A 22,821-nucleotide genomic window follows, 5' to 3' on the forward strand; every position below is an offset into this window, starting at 1 on the left:
GGTAGCAAAGGAGAGACAGGAGAAAGAGAACAAGATTCAACCAAAACGAATAAAAAGATTTCAGCATGAAGTCCCTTTGATTCTACAGCCCTGTCTCCTCAAACCTGCAGAGAATACTTACTCTTTGTCTTTACCTTTTCCTACAAAATATATTTCCATGTACGCTCTAATTTCATCGGACGTTTGGTAACTGAAATGCTGGAGGGGAAAGCCAGAATTAGAGGTTGATCACCTCCAATACAATGACAACTCCTTCCAACTGAGACTGAAGCAGCAGGTTGCTAAAAGCTGAGAGTTGACTTCTTAATAAGCATCAGTTCTCTCTTGGACAACAGGTTACATTTACTCTGCTGAGAGGAGACAAAGCTTTTGCCATTGGAAAGACACTAGGAAATGTCTCAGTAAACAGCTTTCATTCTCCTTCTGAAGTAGGTAGTTCAGTAGGCAGTTCACCTTCAATTTTTAGTCCTCAAAAGTTGGCTTTGATATGTGTTAAAGTACATTCAGCTCATTCAAAACTGACCAAAAAAAAAAACAACAAACAAGCCCCAAAACCAAGAAAACCTGCAACAAAATAAAACACCAGAACTGAGGAAAAACAAACTATCTTGAGAGCAACTATGAAGCTCAAATCATAACTTGTAGTAGAGTGGAAAACAGCCCAACTTAGAGTTTACATAGTCAACCTTAAGAGAACGCTGCGTGATTGCACTGCTACTAATAATGAAAAAATACAGCCCATATTTTGTCTCTTGTAAGCAGCCTGGAAAGGCACACATGGAGGCACGGATTCCACTGAGATTAAAAATGACTGCGGCAACTCGTATTTTTAATGGCCTCATTCTAAACTTATTACCGTAACTCTTAAAAATAGCTTTTGTGTTGAAATCTAAGAAACATGAGTTTACAAGGTAGCAGCGTGCTGTTATAATCATCATATTCTGCAGAGAGCGGCTGCACAAGAGTTGTTTTTCATATACAGAGCTGAATTTAACTACATGCTGTTGAACACTTTAAGATCTCTCATAGCACTTTCTGTATCACCCACAGTAGAGGTACAAAGGGACAAACTTCCCAAGACTATGTTATGTGGTTTACACATTTGCTGTAGGGATCAGGAGCAATTGATACAGCTCCCTGAATCAGTGATAAGAGCAACCTTCCCCTATCAAAACACAAAAACTGATTGTTTGAGGCAACAAGAACCACAAGAGAGACAAATTGCCAGCATACAGTTTGCGAACAAACAAATGATGTGGGACCACAGGCAGGAGAAACCCAACCTGGAGCCATCATAGAACCATAGAATTACCAAGGTTGGAAAGGACCTTGAAGATCATCAAGTCCAACCGCAGCCTAACCAGAACCCTAACTCTAAAACCCTACACTAAATCATATCCCTGAGTACCACATCCAAACGGCTCTTAAACACAACCAGGGATGGCAATTCAACCACCTCCCCGGGGAGCCTATTCCAGTACCTAACTACCCTTTCTGTAAAGAAGTTCTTCCTAATATTCAACCTAAACTTGCCCTGGCAAAGTTTCATCTTATATCTCTAGTGGGGAAGCTGAAGATCCTTGGAAGACGTCTTTCTTTCCACTAACTGCACACTAAGAGTAGTTCAGGGTGACTTGTGTTGGATGGCATGACTTTGTCTAGTGGACTAATCAACTGGGCTTACATTTAAATTGATCTCCACTACCTTGAATGCTGACATCTCCAAGCACCCCTTCTACACTGCCTTGTTTGAGGCAGAGATCACACAACTCCAAGTCAAGAACTGCATGGCTTTCTGACTACTAACAGTTTAAAATCAGCACCTGTTATCATCTTCCTGTCACGTTTCTGAACTTCGAGGCTCAACACTTTCTAGAATTCCCCAACAAATCCAAGACCACTGTGCAGATGGTAAATGCAGAGTTACGAACTTTTCTGTATTATATTCAGGAAGAAAAGCTCACTTCAGCAACTTAAATACCTGGGGGGACTCTGGACATCCAAGTCAGAGACTGACTAGAGTGCTTTCTAGTTAGATGACAGTATGACTCAAGCATCACATATACATTTCTTCTACAGGCACCATCCTTGTCAGGACAAACAAGAACCTTTGCAGTGTCTTTCCAGGCCCACTGAGCTAGGCTGGCATCTTGGTCTCACCACTGTCTGAGATGATGGCTACTTCTCCCTCAGTGCTGGGGGAATCCTTGGCCCTCTGAGTCTTAAACTGGTAGAAAAACCAACTTTCTGGCCCTTATATATTTTGATAGAAGGTTGGGTTTTTTTGGTCTGTTGTGTAACTTACCACGCATTAACATTATACTCAGATTAGTCACTAAAACTCGCTCTCAGTCATGACTGAGAACAGAAGGGGAACGTCTGCATGCAAGAGCAGAAAACCCTGTGGGTAGGAAGCAGTATCAACTGTCAGTGAACATACTGAACCCAGTCCAAACTGATAGGGAAAGAAACACAGTGCCACAAAACTTACACAGATGACATGCAGGATGACAGCTCCATGCCTCCTGTCCTCGTTCGTGAAGATGTCATTGGGGAATTCATGGAGAGCTGCAAAAAAGAAAGAAAAGCCCAGATGCTTTACCACGTACTCAAAACTGCCATGTGTACTGTTATGTTACACAATGCAAGAACACCAGAGCATTCTGTGGGGTGGCAGCCCTACAACCACCCTGCGGGCCCATGCAGATGCTCACTGTTCCACCTAGGTGTCAGCTTAGCTTAACTTGTCCTCTGTCAATCAGACATCTTGCTTACTGTGTAATTTGCTTCCATAGCAGCTGTGAGCTGTGTACCCAAAGACATCTTGGAGAGAGCAGATAAAGCCCAAGGACACACATTGCTCTTTCAGAAGAGTCCAAGGGGAAACAGCATATTCACATAGATGCCAACAGGTCACTCCCAGAAAGCATTGCTAGCTTATGGTTTTGTACCTGAAAATGGATGGGATGGGTAAAGCAGAGGGCAGGGGCTAGAAATACTCCAAATAAGTAGGAGAATCTCTGAGATTAACACAGCACTGATCAGTATCCACAGCTACAGCGGGGCTCTGCATCTCAGCCTTTTACCTTAATGATGACACATACAACATCCTGTTGCATTGCTAAGGATTGGGGTTGGCTCTCTGATTCCTTACAACATAAGTGTAGAGAGTTGCAATTAGCACCACAGGAAAGCAGCACCTGTCTCATGTGAATGCACGTTGGCTTGATTCCTTCCCCCTCATCTGCACACACAAAATGCTTACTTTGAAGAGGCTGCCCGCAGCTGCCAATGCTTGGAGGCATGCTATGACAGAAGTTGTTTCCTCTGTGGCTGCAAAGGGGACATCACGTGCCATTTAAGCCCATGCTTTGCTTTTCCTGTAAAGGCAGCCCCAGAGGACTGCTCATTTTGCTCCTCTCTACAGCTGTATTTCCCACGCTGTAAGAGCACAGCCGTCCCTCTGACTCTTCTCCTCTTGACACCGTGTCCTCCAGTGTTATCGTGCAAGTAACATTTGCTCATCCCTGGAAACACTGAATGCTCTCCACATGAGCAACAACATCCTCCCAGAGCTGTTCCTAACAGCACACACTTGGAAGCAAACTCCTTTTCAGCCTGCGTAAGGTTGCCAAGCCCCAGGTCCTTGCTTCAGCTGCAGACCCCCCCCCAAAGACAACAGCTATGTTCCACGTGTGCAAAGATGGAGTTCATGGACTCCCATGGCACAGCCTGCACACTTCCCCAACAGCAGTCTTTTCCCTGCAGCAAACTCAAAGGGAAAGTCATTATTGTTCTGAATGAAGGATAGAAGTGTTCACTCCGCAGTTATGCAGCAGGATTCAGGCAGGACCCATGCTCTAATTAGCTGCAGAAAGAGCATCTGTTGGCAGAAGTGAACCATGAAAAAACTTCATGCAGAAACAATCATTTCAAGTGACAGTATGATAGAGCAGGAGAGGGAAAAAAAACACACAAACAGCACCCAAATCAGATGTTGCTTCACTCAGAATCAGCAGATCCCGTATCCAACCTCATTATTCCCACCATAAACTGAGGCTAACACAGGAGGTTCACCATTGCTTCTCTGCAATCCCAGTATCAAGACTCAAGGTCTCTGTTTCGATACAACCACACTGTGGGACAACAGCCCCACTTGACGCAAACTCCAGAACTTCTTTATTCCAATGACTAAAACAAGCTTAAGGCCTTCAAATCACAACAAATAACTGCAATCATCTTCCTGTGACCTCCCAGTGCTGCACAACACCTTGCAGCCATTGGCTACCCTTGGGTAACTCAGGGAAGGGAAAAGGGGACGTGGAAAGGGGAAAAGGCAGCAGTTCACACGGTGAGAACGTAAAGGTGGTAACTCATTAGAGTTACCTCCTTTCACCTTTTCAAACTACAACATGGCACAGTTTGCAAACATGCTGAAGCTGTATCTGTTGGTGATACCGAGCATGGTAATCTAAATGCAACGTCCATCTTCTGTAATCCCCATCTTTAGCATGGGCAGAAGAACTGACCCATACACACTTTGTTGCTTATGCTTCTCACGAGGCACCCTCCTAACAGCAGCCCACGTTGCCAGAGGACACGGTTCATTACTATGGTGGAAAATTAACTATATAGGTCCTTTGCTCCTGCCTGAGGAGGTAAAATGCGCCTTGACCTGTGTAGATACTGTAAGCAGCTTTCTACAAGCCTATCCAGTGCTATGAGCCAACTAGGAACACGCAATCAGAAGACTCACAAACTTATTGTCATCAAATGGGACCCTGAACATCACTGAAAGTAAACAAGGATCACTTTTACCAGCACTCTTGTACAGAAATGGGCTGCAGATAACATCAGTGTTTCTACTTACACAATCCCACTGGAGCAGGTCTTATAGAATGTCAGAATGTTATTTGAATGGAACTCTTCAAATGGAACTGATACATTGGTAGAAGCTTTACCCAAAAGCTGGCCTAAGAATATTAACTTACCCAAATCCTTGAATAAGGGTCCTAGTAAGTCTTTTGTGCATGTGATACTGGGGGGTTCTTTGTGTGTTTGTGGACTGAACTTGGGGATGGCCCCATGTACCCACTATAACACACTCCAAATTACCACAAACACCAACTAATTGGCAAATCTTTCTCACCAAATATTGACATAAATGAACTGCTCGATCATTCTATGCTATAGCCATCTTCTCCACACAAGCTATAGTCATCAAGTACCTGCATTAGCTCATCACACCGTTAAACACAATAAGTTACTGGGCTGATTAACCAGGAATCAGAAGAGAAATGAAAAACTGTTTATAGAATGGCGTGGTATTAGATGTATTGACTGCTGCCCAAGGGATTGACAATGTGCAGTCATTAACACTGATTGCTCTGCACGTATTCCTGGTGGTTCCAGAAACACAACTCATATGATGACACAGATGAAGAATCCAAATCACTCAAATTGAGCAACCAACAAAAGATCGTGTCTATATCTAGTTAGCCTCCATACCCGCACAGGAGAGGAAATGGTTGTCAAGTATTATCGGGTTCTGTCTTATTTGCCCTATTAATTGCTGCTCACTCTATTGCTTATGTGGAATTTGGATGCAATGCACATCAGCTGTCTTCAAACCAGCCATGTCTCAGTTCAAGCCATCAAGTGGTGGAGCATACAGCAAAATACAATCCTCCCTAAAGGAGGCTCGTAGTTCACCCTGGCTTTCTCACCAGGTTTAATGCACTAGAGTCATAAAGTCTTGGAAATGACAGACTAACAAGCATCCAGGAAAACCAATGTCCCACTATGCTAATCCAGAAAACAGCTCAGCTATTAAGTTTGTTCAGCGTACCCTCATTAAGAGCAATATCTTTTTGTTAGATTTGCAGTTCTCGTTCCAAAGTCAAGTAATGGCTATAACAGTTGAAAAGAGCATGCAATATAATTGGATAACCTTTGTTGCAAAGTTGTTGCAAGTCATTTAAAGATAAATTACTTTCATTTACTCAAACGCTTTATTACATTTCTGGCTGTTAATTGGATTATAAAGCACTTAAAGACAGTCTGCCAATTAGGTTGCAGGCATGGCTTTTGGTAATAAACTGAAAAGCAAGTGCAAGGAGGATGTTCTGGCATTCTGAGTGTTCCTCAGTAATTCCCATTTGAATTGCTCAATAAAAGCTAAAATAACAGTTTTCTTCTAATGGTCACTTCTACAGCCTCGAGTTGGAAAAACCAAGCTGCTTTTTCCTGGCTTTCACATCATTGTCATGAGTAAAGCTTCAGCAATTGGAATTTAATTAGCAATTCCATAGATGATTAAATGGAAAAAGAACGCAGCTGACTCTCACAGCTCCGCCGCCTACTAAGCAGTAACTGAGCAAGAAGGAGCTACATCAGGTTTGCTACAGACACAAGCAAGCGGTTTTGCTCAGGAAATCCTCCTCACCATTCACCAAACCATAAGACACTGCAAAGGAAACACGGGGGAGTGTGTTTGTAGCCGCACGCAGAATGGTTTGCTAACACACATGCATATGCTTCTCTTCCCCTTGCAGCTGCTGAGAATTCTGTCTCTCAGCAGACAGAGCCAGAAAAGCCAACCCCTTCATCAAGAGCCTGCACTTGTTCAAGGAGACTGAAATGCACCTAAGGTAAAAAGCCTGCAGGAAATAAAGGTGTAAAAACAGAATAGGCTGATAGCTCTGAGAAGGAGACGGGAAATCCCAGCCATCCCTTCTGGGCACAGCAGCAACATCTTCATACTTGCTCAGGTTCAGGTTCCCACCCCATGCTGTAATGAAATGTACCTCCTTAGCTGAGAAAACCGCATGTGTTCATCGCTCCAAGACATTGTCTGAACACAAATGTTCTTAGTGGCTCAGACTGGAATCTGTGCAATTACAAAATAATGTCTGCCAATTTGGAATCCGCTGCATTTTTATGAGATGCATCAGGTGCAGATGAGTACGGATAAGAGCAGAGCTCTGCAAAACACTGGAGCTCCCTTCTGCAATGAAATAAAGGGTGCCTCTGCAGCACCACTCTAACAGCCACTCTATTTAGATAGTATAGAAGCTCATAGTTTGTTATTCTGCCTAAAAGAGCGCTCAGCTTTTATAGAGGACATGGGCAGATGTTGCCAGGCTTATTTTGATCGCTCCAGAAAAAAGCCAAACCAACTCTGTCAACAAAACCAAACCAAAAATGGCCTAAATGACCCTGCAGACTTTGCAGGCACTTGGCAAACTGCATGGGCTTTATGGCTCTAAAGCAAGGGCTTCAACCTCAGCACTTCCACTGCTGTGTCCCATTTGGTCACAGGTTACGATGCTAGTGCCATGAGTTCTGCTCTTTGGCATTGGATGGGGACCTGGAGGAACAGAGGATGTCCAGATAAGCAGCATCCATCACAACGCACCCAAGCACAAAGCAGCATCAGACCCACAAGGATAACGCCCTACCTGCTTCCCCTCCAGACTAAGGAGGAAGACTGTGTACCCAGGCTTGATGGGGGGAAAGTTATTTTAGTCATAATAGAATGAGTTGGAATACATTCTTGTCTTTTTATTCTAAATCAGTGCACACTTCATTAAAACCGGAACCCTATTCAGCCTTGGCATTAGCTGACTTACAAAACGCTCCGCATTTCCACTCTGTTCAGAGGATTTGCTGGCACAATACAGGTTGTGCCTGTCAGAGCTGAGCTCCTTCAAGGCAGCTCACATGCTGGGCCAGGACAGATGCAAAGAGTAAATGCTGCTGCGTTCTTCTGTTGGGTATCAGCAGGAAGTTAGCCCTTCAAAAGCCTTTTCCATTCAATTCCTTTCCCTCACCTATCTGATGTTTCCATCCCTGAAGTGTCTTTCAGTGATGCTCTCAAAGCAATGGGAAGGGAATGTGGCGCCCAGTGAAAATCCTGGGCTTCCATTGAAATGGCTCTACTGAAGGAAGCTCCTATCCTAACAGGCTGCCCCATCCCTGGAGGAGGTGCCCAGGCTGGATGGGACCCTGGGCAGCCCAGTCTGCAGGGGGGAACCAGCCCATGGCAGGGGCTAGAACTGGATGGGCTTTAAGGTCTCTTCCAACACAAGCCATTCTACAGTTCTATGTTTCTGTCTCTGTAGCACACGTTCCACATCAGTCCCAGTCCATGTCCCAGTGCTGCTGAGATCAGGCAGATGGAATGGGACATGGCCATTCAAAAGGGATGAGAGGAGTACATGGAAGAGTAACCTCCTATGGGTTTCCACAAGGAAATCTATCTACTTCTGTCAGCTTTCCCTTCAATGCCTATTTGTGTCTATTTGAATAAAAGGAGAAGTGGAAGGTATTTTTTGGGGGGTGTTGTTTGTTTTTAAAGGAAAAACTCATCTAGATCAATAGTTCCCAAAGCTGCAGCATACGCTCATTCTGAAACAAAGACTCTATGCTGCTGGCCAGGAACTGGGAAACTCTTGGGAAATCTGCCATGGCTTTCACAGAAGCAGCACAAACAAGGATGCTCAGTCTAGGCAATCAATTAGCAAAAAATCTCCCAGAAACTCAAAACTTCTGTTCGTTTTTTCACTCTGTCCCCACAAATCTTTCATGGCCAAAGGCAAGTCACATCAGTGCTAAGCACTACAAACCCTAAGCAGCCTAGCTTTTATTACTATATGGGTTTCCAGGATGACTACTGTGTCCTGCTTAGCTGCTTCTTTCCGAAGATCTCTTCCCAGGTTTCTGCACATCCCATCATAGGATAGAAGATAAGGCTCCAGAGTAATATCCCTAAGGGCAAAGGCATCATCCTGTGTGTTGTGACACTTCACCAGGGTTGGCTCTTAGCAAGCACTGTGCGTTCAAATAGCAGTCTCTGTATCTTCGCAGTAATGAATGCTAATTGCCCCAAATTAAACATTTATGATGGATGTTCATGCAGCAATGAGTTTAAGCGTGCACCCACTTTGGTTACTGCATGCTCATTTGCTTGCACAGAGGGCTTGTGCCTAACACAAAGGATGCTGGGGTCACACACACTGAACAAAAGAATGTTTAAAACCTTTCCAGACTGGCTCTTCAGCAGTGCTCAGCACAGAACTGGAGTGTTCCTAAAGGGATCCCCGCTGCAAATCAGTGCCACAGAGTCCATCACAATGACCAAAAGCTGAGTGCCTTTCTGCAGCACACCTGTGGGATTCTGGGTCACCCTTAAGGCCAGAGAGAATAAAGGAGGAGGTGCAGGGTAAGCCTGCCCCCCAAGAAACACATGCTGATTTGCACCAAGGTATCTCCAAGAGCAACTTGCTGCTTGTTTGTTCTACATCCACACACATCACTATCACAAGCAGCTACTACTTGCAGAAGGAAATGCAGAGGCATTGGTTATAGATCTTGCAGAGGTAAGCACAGCTGGCCTTGGACCAAGGTATCTCCCTTGACAAATGCAACACTTACACAAAATTAAACGTTATCAGACACACTGTGGTCAGAAATAACGAGCACAAGGAAGGTTCTCAGCAAAAGCATAGCAAGAAAAGAATAAATCTCTACTAGTTCCCATTTCTAAATGAACTGCTAGGAATTCCTAATAACTTACTGGCTTAACTACAGCTATTCCAGACTTCATGGACTTCTTTTGAATGCAAATCATTCTTTCTATAGCTTTCTTTTGGGAAGCAGACATTTATATATAGGTTGCTCCAAAAGTAATGCCTCCCTTATTTCCATGGAAACTACTACAGATAAAAAGGGCACAATGACACTGATTGACAGAGCACATTCTCAGCTACAAAACACTATTTGTCAACATAGAATCATAGGATAGCCAAGGTTGGAAAAGACCTCCAATGTCATCCAATCCAACCATCACCAGTATTTCCCAACTAAATCATATCCCTCAGTATAACGGGTAGGTACTTTTGAAACTGCTCCCAGGTACACAGAGAAGGGCTGTGCTTTTCCAGGTATGACTTCAGATCTCCCTGCAATGGAGCCATATTGCAGCATTTCTTTCAGCAAGTTGGTACCTTCAGACTGGAAACAAATGGGAGGATGACACCTTTGCATCCTTTGTGACTGCAGAAAACCACACAAGCATTGGCACAGGCTGCCCAGGGAGGTGATGGAGTTAATATCCCTTGAGGTTTTCAAGAAAAGGGTGGATATTGCAAAGTGACATGGCCTAGAGCACGTGTTGATAGCTGGTCTAGATGATCTATTGGTCATTCCAACCATGATGATTCTGTGGCTCCAGTTTTGCCTATTTATACTTGTGTATATGTCCTTGAGCCAAAAAGGACTTTGGAAGCAGTACTCCAGATGTGGCCTCACCAGGGTAGAGGAGGAGGATCACCTCCCTCATCCTGCTGGCTGCGCTCTTTGTAATGCGCCCCAGGGTACCATTGGCCTTCTTAGCCACCAGGGCTCAAGGCCGACCTGTTGGCCATCAGGACCCCTAAATCCTTCTCCACAGAGCTCCTCTCCAGCAGGTCAGCTCCTAACCTGTACTGGTACATGTGCTATTCCTCCCCGTATAGTAGGCAGGACCCTACACCTGCCTCACTGAACCTTATCAGGTTCCTCTCCACCCAACTCCCAGCCCATCCAGGCTTTGCTTAATAGTAACACAGCCTTCTGTTGTGTGTCAGCCACTCCTCCCAGCTTTGTATCACCAGCAAACTTGCTGAGGGTGGACTCTATCCTTTCATCCAGATTGCTGATGAAGACACTGAACAATACCTTGAATGATGGCTGTACAGCCCAATTCCCAGCACCCACCCCAGCCCAACAGCACATACTGCTTGCACAACCTGCCCACATGCTCCCAGGCAGAGACACCAGGTCTACCCCCATCCACAGGTGCTCCAAAGCACCCTCAGCACAGTGACTTCCACCTTGATGCCCTCCAACACCACCTTAAACACAGCTTTGTCCCAAGGATTCAGAGCTGCATGTGGGCTTGAAATGAAGGGGATGTTTCTCCATGATTCAGAACCCAAACTGCCTGCAGTTCACACCATCCTCCCACTATGGCTCCTTGTCACTCCAGACAAGTAGAGGATGGTTGCCTGCCTTGCATTTCACCCAGCCTTCACTCCCCAAGGACAGCTGCCCAGTCCAGCTGCACAGCTGCCACACGCTCCGCTGTCCCCACGCTGTCACTGCAGGGATTTGAAGCCCACAAATGAATTTCAGCATTTAAACTGTCTGGGCGCATCTGCGCAGCAACTCTAATACTCTTTAAGCTCCCTCAAATTTCTAAATGCTTAAAGCTATTACAATCTCTTTGTTATTTTACGTTAGGCATCCCATTAACTATTTTCTTACTTTGATGTAATCAGTGTTTTACATTATGTGGAGATTAATTCTGGGCAGTGAGGCCAAATGGCCTGTCCTTTCGGCAGAAGGGTCAAGCTTAGAGTAGAGGAACCCAGTGCGTGAGGCACAACTGCCCCATCCCAGTGCAAGAGCCACCATCCTCTCTTGTGCTGGGCTTCATGTTGTGCACGGCCACACCAGATCACCAGTAGAGCTCAGTACCTGGCATCCAAACCATGGATGGGAGCACATCGAGGTGGTGCATTTCAGCAGTGGTAACAGCAGCAGTGGGTCACCTCTACTGGTACAGATTTGTATGAGCATGGCATGCAGGCTCTTGTTCATCGCTGGTGAAAATACACAGTAAATGGTGGTGACTACGTTGAAAAATAGTATTTTGCAGCTGAGTATTTGCTCTATCTGACAGTGTTATTGTGCTTTTTTATCTCTTGCGATTTCCATGGAAATAAATAGGAGGCATTACTTTTGGACTGATATACATAGTTGTTCAGCAACTCCTCAGTGGTGATAGCCTTTGCCTTTGTCCACCCACCCCTCATCTCTCTGCTTCCCTGCCTCCACTCCAGATGCTCATTGAGGTATAAGTCATACTGGTGCATAGAGTGATTTATACACCGTGGTGCCAGTGGTATGAGCGTACTCCCTCTGCCTCTGAACCTGTTCCTCTGCAGAGTAAACATCTGCAAGGTTGATGTATGAGATCACCTCACAGAACACCCTTTTAGAGGTGCTTCTTTTTGTTCTGGCTACTTTACAGGATGAAAGACTGTGTTTCTCCAAGTATGGGACCCTGACATTTATTAAGATTTCTCCTTTAAGTTTACGTTCCAGACACACAAACTATCTGCTCTCTTCCCGCCCTCAGTCAAAACAGAAGCAAAGCTATCATCTCATTTTTCCATCTCAATGCTATCATCGGCAAGGTACTTACGTGCTTAGGCTGGCTCATTTTAAATAAGCACGTTTAGCAATGCTTATTTACGTTCTTCAGACGTCCATCTTTTTGCTCTTTGCATCTTAAACTGGGACTGAATTTCCATTCCAAGATGGCAAAGTGAACATGATGAGCATAACTAATACATCTATAAGAGGGAAATTAGAGTAATCCTTTAGTCTGATGGATTAATGCATGTGCATTAAAAGGAAATTCATAGGGATGTAAACAAGCAGCATTCACTTGAATGAAAAAGATGATTGCTGTAATCTATCTCGCACCTCATGCCCAGCATAGGCAGCACTGCTGAAGCAAATGACCACTGACAGCCAACACAAACCTATCTGAAGAGGACCTGATTCTCATAAACACATTTACTAACCCGTGAACAGGCATCTTTGTGGCATCCAAATATCCATTTGCATACATACCCCCCAACATTGTTTGCACACGCTGCAGAGAAGTTTGCAGCCTAAGCCTCTTTGGAAAAGCAAGCAAGGAGGGATTTCCAGGTGACTGTGCTTTCACACCTGCTGGCTGTTGTTGTGCTTTGTTTTTGCAGACACCTGAAGGAATTAAGCACAGACCCTTTGCAAATCAGAACAGTGCAGAAAACAGCGCTAACACAAGCTGGCGTCACCTCAAGACAGAGTGAACTTTGCCTACGCACAATATCAACTCCACCTATGTCAATATGAGCGTGCTCACTGGTTTCCTTCGGATTTCATCCCATCTTTTGGGGTCTGTCTCCAGTTTATCTGACTTTTGATTACCAGCCTGTTCTTCCAAGCATACCAAGGGCCCTCAGAACTCCACACCACCTGCACAGCCAGCAGGTTTCAGCACTAATGGCTGGAGTACGACTTAATCCCATTCTCCAGCCACCGCACTGTGAATTTCATCACATTCAGGCTCAACTTGGAGGCTTCTAAGTTATCTAACTACTCTGTCACTAGTCCTTTCCATACTTCAGGCTGAGATTTGGCCATTTTTCTTCACCTTACATGCATTAATCATGCACTTGCCAATGGCCATTTTAGCTAAGACTGATACGCATGCTGTCCCAAGAAGCTCAATAAATCACTTTCTAAAACCAGTCTGGGCTCCCGTTTATAGAGATCTTGGGCACTCCAGCACAGCCTAAACAGAAGGATGCTCTGTTTCCTACGTCTCAACTTGAATGTCACAGGAATAGGTTCAAGAGACTTCTGCCTGCTTCCACTTATCACCTTCCCTATAGGAGCTCTGTGCTGTTTAAGAGGACTCGGCCAGGAAGGGTGAGCTGTCAGAGCCCAGCTCCTTGGGAAACCCAACATCAGCTTCACTTTGAGCTGCCATGACTGCACCCTGACCCACAGAACAGCTGGAGCACACTGAGCTCTGCACTGTACTTTCCCCTGCTCTTTCACTTAGAGGCTTCACCTTTGATCATCACTTTGTTCTATCAGGTTTCTACATAGAAAAATCACACAAGATTTCAGTGTTTGGCCTCTGGATAACTCTACTTACTCACTGATGAACTCTCTCAGCTGGAGGAGCACCAGAAAACCCACAATCCAGCCAGCTGACATGTGAGAGCACAGTAATGCTGTGATGGGTGCATTCACCTCTGTGCACACGTTCATATGTGTGTGTACCAATTCACTGGCTGGCAGTGAAACACAAAATGACATGTTTCATTTAGCCACCTATAAAAAGGTCCTACAGAGACTACATCTGTAGACACATCCCCAGTAATACACCCACCTTTATCTGTCCTACCTAGAGGAGCCTTAGGATAAAGCAGGACCAACCCACTTAGTTTTATACAATGATTATCAGGAAAAAGCGAACAAGCATCACACGCAGATGAAGCAAAGCACTCAGCAGGGTCTTCTGCAGGTGCATGCTTTGCTTTATAGTGACAGACAGGCCTAGAGCCTAATCTCTGGCATGAAAATCATATCAGTCAATGCCACCATAATAACCATACATCAGAAAGACAACACTGGCTTTAAATAGGTACCAGCAGTTGCAGAAGACAAGGCACTTCCAGAACTCCATCTCCGAAGGGCCTTTTATCTTTCTCAGAAACTGAAAGCCCCTAAATATAGGACTAGTATTAAAAATTCATGAGCTCCAGCAGCTATTTATCAAAGCCATGGAAATAGGATATTTCCATGATGGTGAATGGCTTGACAGTCATTACTAATAAGCAAACGCTCACTTCATTACCATTTTAGAACGGAAAATTGCTAACGAAGTTCAAGGAACAGAGCGTTATCACAAGGAGTTAGCGTTAGGTTTTGCTACAAAACACACATTATTTCTGCCATCTGGATGCCTCATGCTTATTAGTCCACAAATGATGACAGCCACACCAGCTTCGCAGAGACCTGGGCGCTGCTCTGCAGAGCTGAGTATCACTGGGTACTCCTCTCCACTACCCAGGCAACACTTAGAGCATCACTTCTTCTACAAACTCCCTAAAAGCTTTTCCCTGAGCACAGCCATGCTGCAGGTGGGGAGAACCCACTGCAAATGTGCAGTACCACCCTGTGCTGATTGCACAGCAGCAAACAAGCAGGGAATGGGTGTGTGCTTCAGTCTCATGGCAGCTGTTATCAAAGGCAGCTCCTTCTACCCCCATTTGCAGTCTCCTTTCAGCTTGATCTGAAAGGTTTAATCAGAAAACAGCCTTCCTTTTCATACAGAAGAGGTAAAAGAAAAAAAAAAAAAGCTCCTTTATCTTTGATTTCTTAGTTCTTTTGTCTCTTTTGAATACACAAATTCCTATACGCTCTCCATACTGATATGGAAGCAATATCAGTGCCTACATACAGCTCAGTAAGACCACAAAGTCCCACACTGGCTGAGGTTGGTCCGCACCCCAGGAGATGCCCAAGTCCACACTCAAGGGATGGAGAGATGCCACCACCTCTCTGCAACATACCAAAGGAAGTACATTGTCAAAGGTTGATGTTACAGCAAAAGAACATTTTCCAGCCTTCTATAGTCCATATTAGCAAAGTGGGAAAAGACAAACGCAATTCACTGCTTGTTTCTAAGCCTGAAAAAGAAACAAGGGAAAACTCCATTCTTGTTCATAAATTATACAGTCAGTGCCATTTCTCCCTTTCTTTTTTCCACCCTTTGCAGCTTCCATACTGTGAATACTGTTCCAAAACAACATGTAAATGTTACCAAGAAACGTCAAGTTCTGGTACTAACAGCTGTTATTTGAGAGACCTTATTTTAAATGCTTCAGCCTTTTTTCCTTGTAGGTATTTTTGAGGCACCCAAGGAAGAGCTCTCTGTGGCTGATGATAACAAAAGCATAGCACTATTCATAGAAATAGTTCTATTTTGGGGATGATTCCCTCCAGGCACCGATGTCCTTCTGAAGAAGCAACTGCTACAGGGAAGAACCTCAGCTGGCATACACGAATCCCTCACTATAGACTTCAGGGGGTTAGGGAAGAGAAGCCCTGGGTCAATAGCTGCGTGACCCCCCGTGTCATTTTTCTTTGGCTAAAATGTGAAATTCAAATGCTGAGACCCTAAGCAAGATTATTGAATCAGACTTAAGGGTTTGAAAACTTGCTTGATCGACTCCTCGATGCTGCAAGCCCCACATCTGCCAAAAAAAGCCTGTAAATCCCTAACAGCAAAGGACAATACAAAGCGTGATTTACAGCCAACAAGAGGGAAGGGAAACTGCACAAGTGCCAACAGCAACCCTGCTTGCAGAACTCCTTGTCTGCACTGAGGTGTTTGGTGCAGTATATGGCACGTGCTGGGGGTTTGTATTGCTGCTTGCTTGTATTCTAACACTATGAAATTCAGGAGGTAAAGCAGAGAAGCTGAAAGAAATAATTGGGCAATGGATTTAGGAGCACCACAATGAACCAAAGCATATGTACTTATCTGAGCTCATAACCAGCTACATGTGCATCAACATAAATCTAAACACCATTCAGCAGCGGGCTGAGGCACGTGCTTACTTTTAAGCACATAAATACTCTGAAACTGCTCCTAGCCTTAAGCATATACTGAAAAGCATTTCTATATCAAGGCTTCACGGGATGTGTGGGATATGGCAATGTACTCTTCCAGGCTTGTACAAGGTTCAGCTTCCAAACAAGCCCAGAGGTACTCTGCAAACCCCAGACCCTCCACCAGAGAAGTATTGGCGGTCATTGGGAACAGGTCACCTCTAAGCTAGGAAATAGCTATAATCTGTCACATAGGCAAATTCCACAAGTGGTCTTTCAGCCAGTTAAAGGCACAGCTCAGGTGACTACCTAACCAAAGGGATTTCATTCAACTTAGTGCCAATTACAGGGAACTGAGGTTCCCATCCTAGAAAGGACTTTCCATCCATGTGTGGTTGTGTATTTCCAGGAAGGGGTTTTCCTGGCAGAATTTCAGCCCTGGAGATGAAAGCACACAGTCAGCAAGTTCTATACACAGCGAGACCCACAGACCTGTAATTCCCAATGGGGATGACTCCACACAGAATTCAGTTCCTCTTTCTTTAGAGAAAAATCAAACAGGACAGAAAAAGAAGAGGAAACTACAAGGGCAGCTGTAATTACATGTAAATCCCTACATGGTCAGGACTATTTTACATGTGGCTAGAGAAAGGACCATCTGTTTTACGAAGATAGTAAGCTCTTTTTTTTTTTTATTCCAATTATATTCTTTTCCTCTTCTCTCCCCCCGTAAATGGAAGCATTGCTCTGGTAATATCGAGAGCCTTAAAAATAAGATTATGTTTTTAAATGAGAGTCTTTAAAGTGGGATTATACCTTTCAACAGCCAACTAGGCTTTCAATCAGTTTCAGAGGATATGCTTACAACTTCATTATTCTAGAAGGAGCCGCATTCACGGAGCAACAAATTAGAAGCATTCACATGATGGCAGACCAACTTAAAGAAAGTCTTCCCCTCTGACTTCTTCTCCATACACAAAAGCACTCTGGTTTTCTTCCAGTGAAAGACCACCTTTCTTCTGTGAAAAGACCACTAGGATCATCCATTCCAACCCCACCCCACCCCATTGTGCCCACGTCCCTCATTGCCATATCTCTATGGTTCCTGACCACCTCCATGGACGGTGACCCCACCACTCCTGTGCAGCTGTGCCACTGCCTCACTGCTCTATGGGAGAAGGAACTGTTCCTAACAGCCAACATGAATCTCCCCTGGTGCAACATGAGGCCATCCCCAAGTTTAGGTACTTCAATAGAAAGGCCATGTGCACCATGGAGCACAAGGCAGTGTATTGCATATAGGACAGAGCACACTGCTTGCATTTTTTGGGCTGCTTTCAGCAGCTACGATGACGTTGCTCAGGGCCGCATTTGGAAAGTTCACACGGTGAGAAACTCTTGTCATCCCAAATAAACTAAAAATTGCATTTGCAATGAAAGGCCTTGATTAAAATTGGCATCTCTGAATCTCCTTCTGCCAGCAACCACATTACTTCAAAGAGAGACACTTTATGACAATCACAATATGGAAACCTCAGCAAGGAGGCTCTGAATTGGATCCACACTGCTGTAATCTGAGATGAATACAAAACTACAAGGGCTGCTCTGAAAGAAATGCCTCCTATTTTATTATGCTGGTCTATGATGTCAGTAGCCTTCCAATACTTGAAGGGAGCATATAAACAGAAGGAGGAATGGCTGTTTATGAGGGTGGATTGTGATAGGACAGGGGGGAATGGTTTTAAACTGAGATAGGGGAGGTTTAGGTTAGATGTGAGGAAGGCTTCATCACCTCCAAGCTAAACAAGCCCAGTTCCCTCAACCTTTCCTCATAGGAAAGGTGCTCCAGCCCTCTGATCATCTTAGTGGCCCTCCTCTGGAGTGAAAAGCATCCTCCTAATATCTAACCTAAACCTCCCCTATATCAGTTTAAAACCATTCCCCCTTGTCCTATCACTGTCCGCTCTCATAGACAGCTGTTCCCCTTCCTGTTTATACGCTCTCTTCCAGTACTGGAAGCCCCCATGCCTTCAGCATTACTCCACAGCAATCACTGCATGGACTGGGTTCATCTTCAGGATGACACAACCACCCTTTGGGTTTATGTCCAATCAATGCTGAGCAATGAGCCACAGTGAATGTGCTTTTTGGGGTCCAATTAGAAAGAAAATATTGCAGGAATGTTGCCGATCACCTAACAGCAGAGATTTATGGTATTGCTGCTACCAACCCTGCTAGAAGAACCAGCAGCACTTCTACAGCAGGTTTGGAAGAAACAGACTATCACCTAAGAGCAGCTGCATGTTAGTAAGACTGAAAGCTATGGGAAATCCTGCATGTTCCTACCAAGTTGGCTGGGCCTACAGACACTTTACTGCACCTGGAATAAAGGTCTGTGACTACACAGAGCCAACAACCAGCCCTTAACAGCACCCAGATAGACAACACATGTTGCTATTTAAAGCCAAGCAGAAGAAAGATCAGTCTAGCAATAAAAATACCACCCTCTTAAGCTGGACCATCGTTACTGCAGGAAACTGTAGTGTTCCAAAGGAGTAAGACTTGGGCTCTGCCTTCATCCCCAGCTATCAGCCTACCTGGAACATCCCTCAGTAACCACTCTACCCCACTCTGACACCTGGAGAAAAAGAGGACTACAGGACCACTGCACTCACTACCTTGGCATGAGCATCAACTGTAGTTTCCAATTAATGTTTGCTAATTATTAGTCCTCTGAAAGAAGGTAAACAAATATCATCCCTCTAAGCTGCTGAACTAATACCAGCAGCTCACAAATGCTGACTCACAGCAACCCATGGGCTGCCCCTTTTGCAAAATCACATTCCTTCGTCTCTCCAACAAAACATCTTCTTGCAATTTAATTGTTGAATCTTTAGAGCTGGAAGGGACCTTTAAGGGTCACCTAGTCCAACTCCCCAGTGTGAATCAGGGACTGGGTAGCTGGGAATGGTGCCGTCTCCCTTAGGGCTGGTTGTGACCAGAGCAATGAGGACACTGGCATATGTGGCAAAACCAAACTGGGCTTTCCAAGGTGACCACAGAAGCCAGGGACATCAGAACTTCAGGGCTCTGCAGACCTTTTAGATGACCTGGAACAAGGAACCCAAACCACAGAGTTAAAGGAGGGAGGACACATCCTCATCCTGGTTCCAATTATCATGATGGAAATCTGGGACCAACACCTTGGCTTGCTGTCAGTAATGTAATTTGGCGTTGAGATCAAGATTTGGCTCCCATCAACTACTGAAAGTCATCTTGATTTGTATGCCTCGGAGTTGGCTGAAAAACATTCCCTGCCACATTTTTAATCAAACAGGAGTGAGAACGTACCCTGGTACAAGGCATAAATCACAGCTGGCACTCCTGCACATGCTGAAAGGAACGCGAGCTGCAGCACCATCATAAATGCCAAGCAAGTGTTTCAAAGCACTGCTGACTTCACAGGATCCCTTTGACTCAAGCCTTCTCACAAGCTTCCTGAAGGAAAGCTCTCCCCCTAAGAGCACTCTGCTTACACCAAAGTAGCTGTCAGCGGTTGGTGTGTTAATCTCCTACAGAGATAAAATCCAGTGCTCCAAGCATGGTGCAAAGTCGAGGTCTACCCTTGCCAACAGCCATCTCTTCATTTGCCATCCACCCCACTTTTGCAAGGCAGCATGCTTTCTCTTTCCCCTTACTGTACCAGATTCTTCCTCCTGACCCACAGTGCAGGTTTCTTTGGCTTGCTGTGGTGGAGCAAAGCCAACTTGCAGGAGCATGGACCTGGCCCCACAGCCAACCTCCTTTCCAAAATACATTACCACATTGTGTCAAAGGCTATGGAAACACTGTTCTCCCATGGTGATGCTGAACTGATCAGCAAAGCAGAATATTCTTGCAAGAGCCTGAGGGAGAGCATTAATCTGTAAAGCAGAACATTCTTGCAAGATGCAAAATGAAAGCATTACTGTCCCCATCTAATGCATTTTGCTATGAGTTTCCTGAAGGGGTTCCTGACTCACAGCACTGCACAGCGGTGGCTTTTTTTGTGCCATGCTGGATGAGACTTCTGGCACCCCATCGCAGGCTGCTCCTTCCACCCAGCAGCTACAGGGGCCAAGTTTTCTTCCTTGAACTGTTTGATATGAGCAGTCAGAGCTTCCTAGTATGTGGATGGGGTCTCCGGGGAGGGTTTGTGGTTGTTTGGGAACATTTCCTAGGGTGTTTTTGAAAGCTCTTTTAACTCTGATGCTTTCCCCTCTTCTCCACCAATTCCTCACATCACTGCCAAGCTGGAACAAAGTGAGTTCATTTTACAGTGGAACTGGAAGCACTTCCAAAGAATCCATGAAGTTTTAGCCATTCCCATTTCAGGTACTTCTCTGAGCGCATCTGTCTGAAGCTTCTCTAATAACAAATGTATTTAAAACTAAATTAAAGACTCAAAAAAATCTACCTAGCATCAAAATTTGCCCTGAAACAGTATTTCAATGCTTCTCAGGCTGCCTAACGAGTCAACACCCAATCTGACATAAGAAGAACTCACTGACATCAGGCCACAGAGGGGATGCCCAAACCTTGTGTTAAAGTCTTGCCACCCACAGCAAAAATAACAGCAGTTCTTAAGAAACACCAAAAATATCAAAGCACTCACAAATCACAGCACTGCTTCTGGCTGATTCCAGCTCACCAAGCCACTGTTGTTTGATATCGTAACACAGTGCCCACCCTCACTTGGCACAGTACAGCATCAGTGATGCAGATCTCCATCATTTAAACTCCCAGACGCTGGGTTATTTGCCTTTGATTCTGGGCCTCACCCAAGGCCTGGACCTTGGTGCAGCTGTGAAGAGCCATTGGTTATCCTGGAGCTGGAGTAGCAGGTAAAATAAGTCTTCAGTAAAATAAGCTGTGCAGACCATGGCAAAAACTCATGTATCTGCTAACTATACTAATTAGGAACACGGCACAGAGTTCCCATGCCTTAATCCTATAGGAAAAGGCAGACATTTGTGTTCAAGAGACACAGGGATGCTCCTGCATAAGACTGCAGGGAGACCTGTGATTTTACAGCCCATGATGCTCAGCTGCAGAACTCGCTCTGTGGGGTACTAACCAAAACCAGATGTATTTTGCCTCTTAAACCAGCATTAAGAGGTGGCAAAGGTCAAGCATGTTTCATTCTGGCACTACTCGAATACACACAGCCCTTCCTAGAGTGAGCAGCTAAACCAAAGGCTGCATTTCCAGCACCAGTTACATGCTTCCACTTCATCCTTTGTGGTTATTTTCAGTTTCTGTTGTTTACTTTCATATTTACCCTGAGAACAACGCAGCACGCTCCAGAGATGTATCAGGAGAACACACTGCATAGTACCAGCAAGCAGGTCACTGGGAGTTTAACAGCCAGGTGCCCATCAGATAATGATTTGCAAGCTGTTACTCAACACATGGGTGAACACAGCGGACCCTAAACTGCATGCAAAAGGGGTGTTGTGGTTTCTTTTCCCCCTCTTCGAGATTAAACACAAGCAGCATTCAAAGCAATCAGTCCACACAGTGATGGGGGTCACCGAGCTCTACTCATCTTTGCTGCCTTAAAGTGCATGGATAGGAAATGCAACCCCCACCCAAACACTAAGATCACAGCTCTTTCATTTTCTAATCTTGGAACGTCACACAATCCAGACAGAAAACCCACGTAGTCACTGACATCATCTGATCTGCAGAGCCTCCTGTGCAGTACCAGAGCTGAGACCTCATCAGCCTTCCAAGCCAATCCTTCAGTGTCCCAGAAATGGTATTCCTTCTGCCTATGCAGAAATCAATTGTGCTCCTCCTTGAAACTTGGTCTCAAAACCTAACCCTAACCCACACTGCTTTCTGGGATGCTCTTCCAGAACACTGCTTATTTACCAGCCTGCATTTACTCACGGCCAATTTATACCCACTAATTCTTGTACCATGTTCACGAGTTTAGCATTTATCCCTGCAGCTTAGAAAGAGCACTTCTTGGCTCTCTAGGCAGAACACAAACAACATGATATTTTCTTGATTTGAGCCTTCCCAGTTTCCCCCACTAACAAAAGCATGAAGATGACCATTCCAGCCCTACCCAAACTCTGGTGATGGGGAGATGACTCCAGAAGCCCACACACTGTGGATGGGGCATTTATTTCTTTTGCCGATCCAACCTGTTCAGCCCACATCTCAAAGTCAAGCTGTATTCTCTCTGCTACATCACTAGCAAAATCAGAAGGTTAGTGAAATCACCAGGGACCAGGCTGTATTGTTGATGATGTTTAGGCCGTAATAAAATACATCTGGCTCTTTCCAGGTTACTCCCTCTTATGTCTCTGTCAGGAGTGAAAAACTGTTGCTGATGTCCAGAAGCACAAGTAGATGGAGTATATGAATGAAACAGAATACCGGATAAAAGCTGTAAGTGAACTACACTGAAGAAGTGAGTTCTGCTAACACAAACCTACTCAAATTCAGGGTGGCTTAAGAGAAAAGCATCACTCCCAAGAGGACACAAGGGATCACAGGTAAAGGAAACTGATTAGGAGATTAATTCTCCATAGGCACTAAAAT

The 22,821-nt window shown here is 44.9% G+C and overlaps 1 protein-coding gene across 1 annotated transcript in view; it reads right to left on the reverse strand.

Annotated features, from left to right (window-relative positions):
- SLC24A3 (solute carrier family 24 member 3) overlaps positions 1–22,821 on the reverse strand; it is a 106,317-nt gene that overhangs the window by 43,059 nt on the left and 40,437 nt on the right. Inside the window, exon 3 of the mRNA XM_032443440.2 lies at positions 2,492–2,568. Coding sequence (XP_032299331.2) covers positions 2,492–2,568 — 77 coding nt within the window. The remainder of the gene's footprint in view (positions 1–2,491; positions 2,569–22,821) is intronic.

The sequence above is a fragment of the Coturnix japonica genome, chromosome 3 (genome assembly GCF_054131305.1).
Source record: "Coturnix japonica strain WE chromosome 3, WE-NBRP24, whole genome shotgun sequence".
In the NCBI taxonomy this organism is placed as follows: Eukaryota; Metazoa; Chordata; class Aves; order Galliformes; family Phasianidae; genus Coturnix; species Coturnix japonica.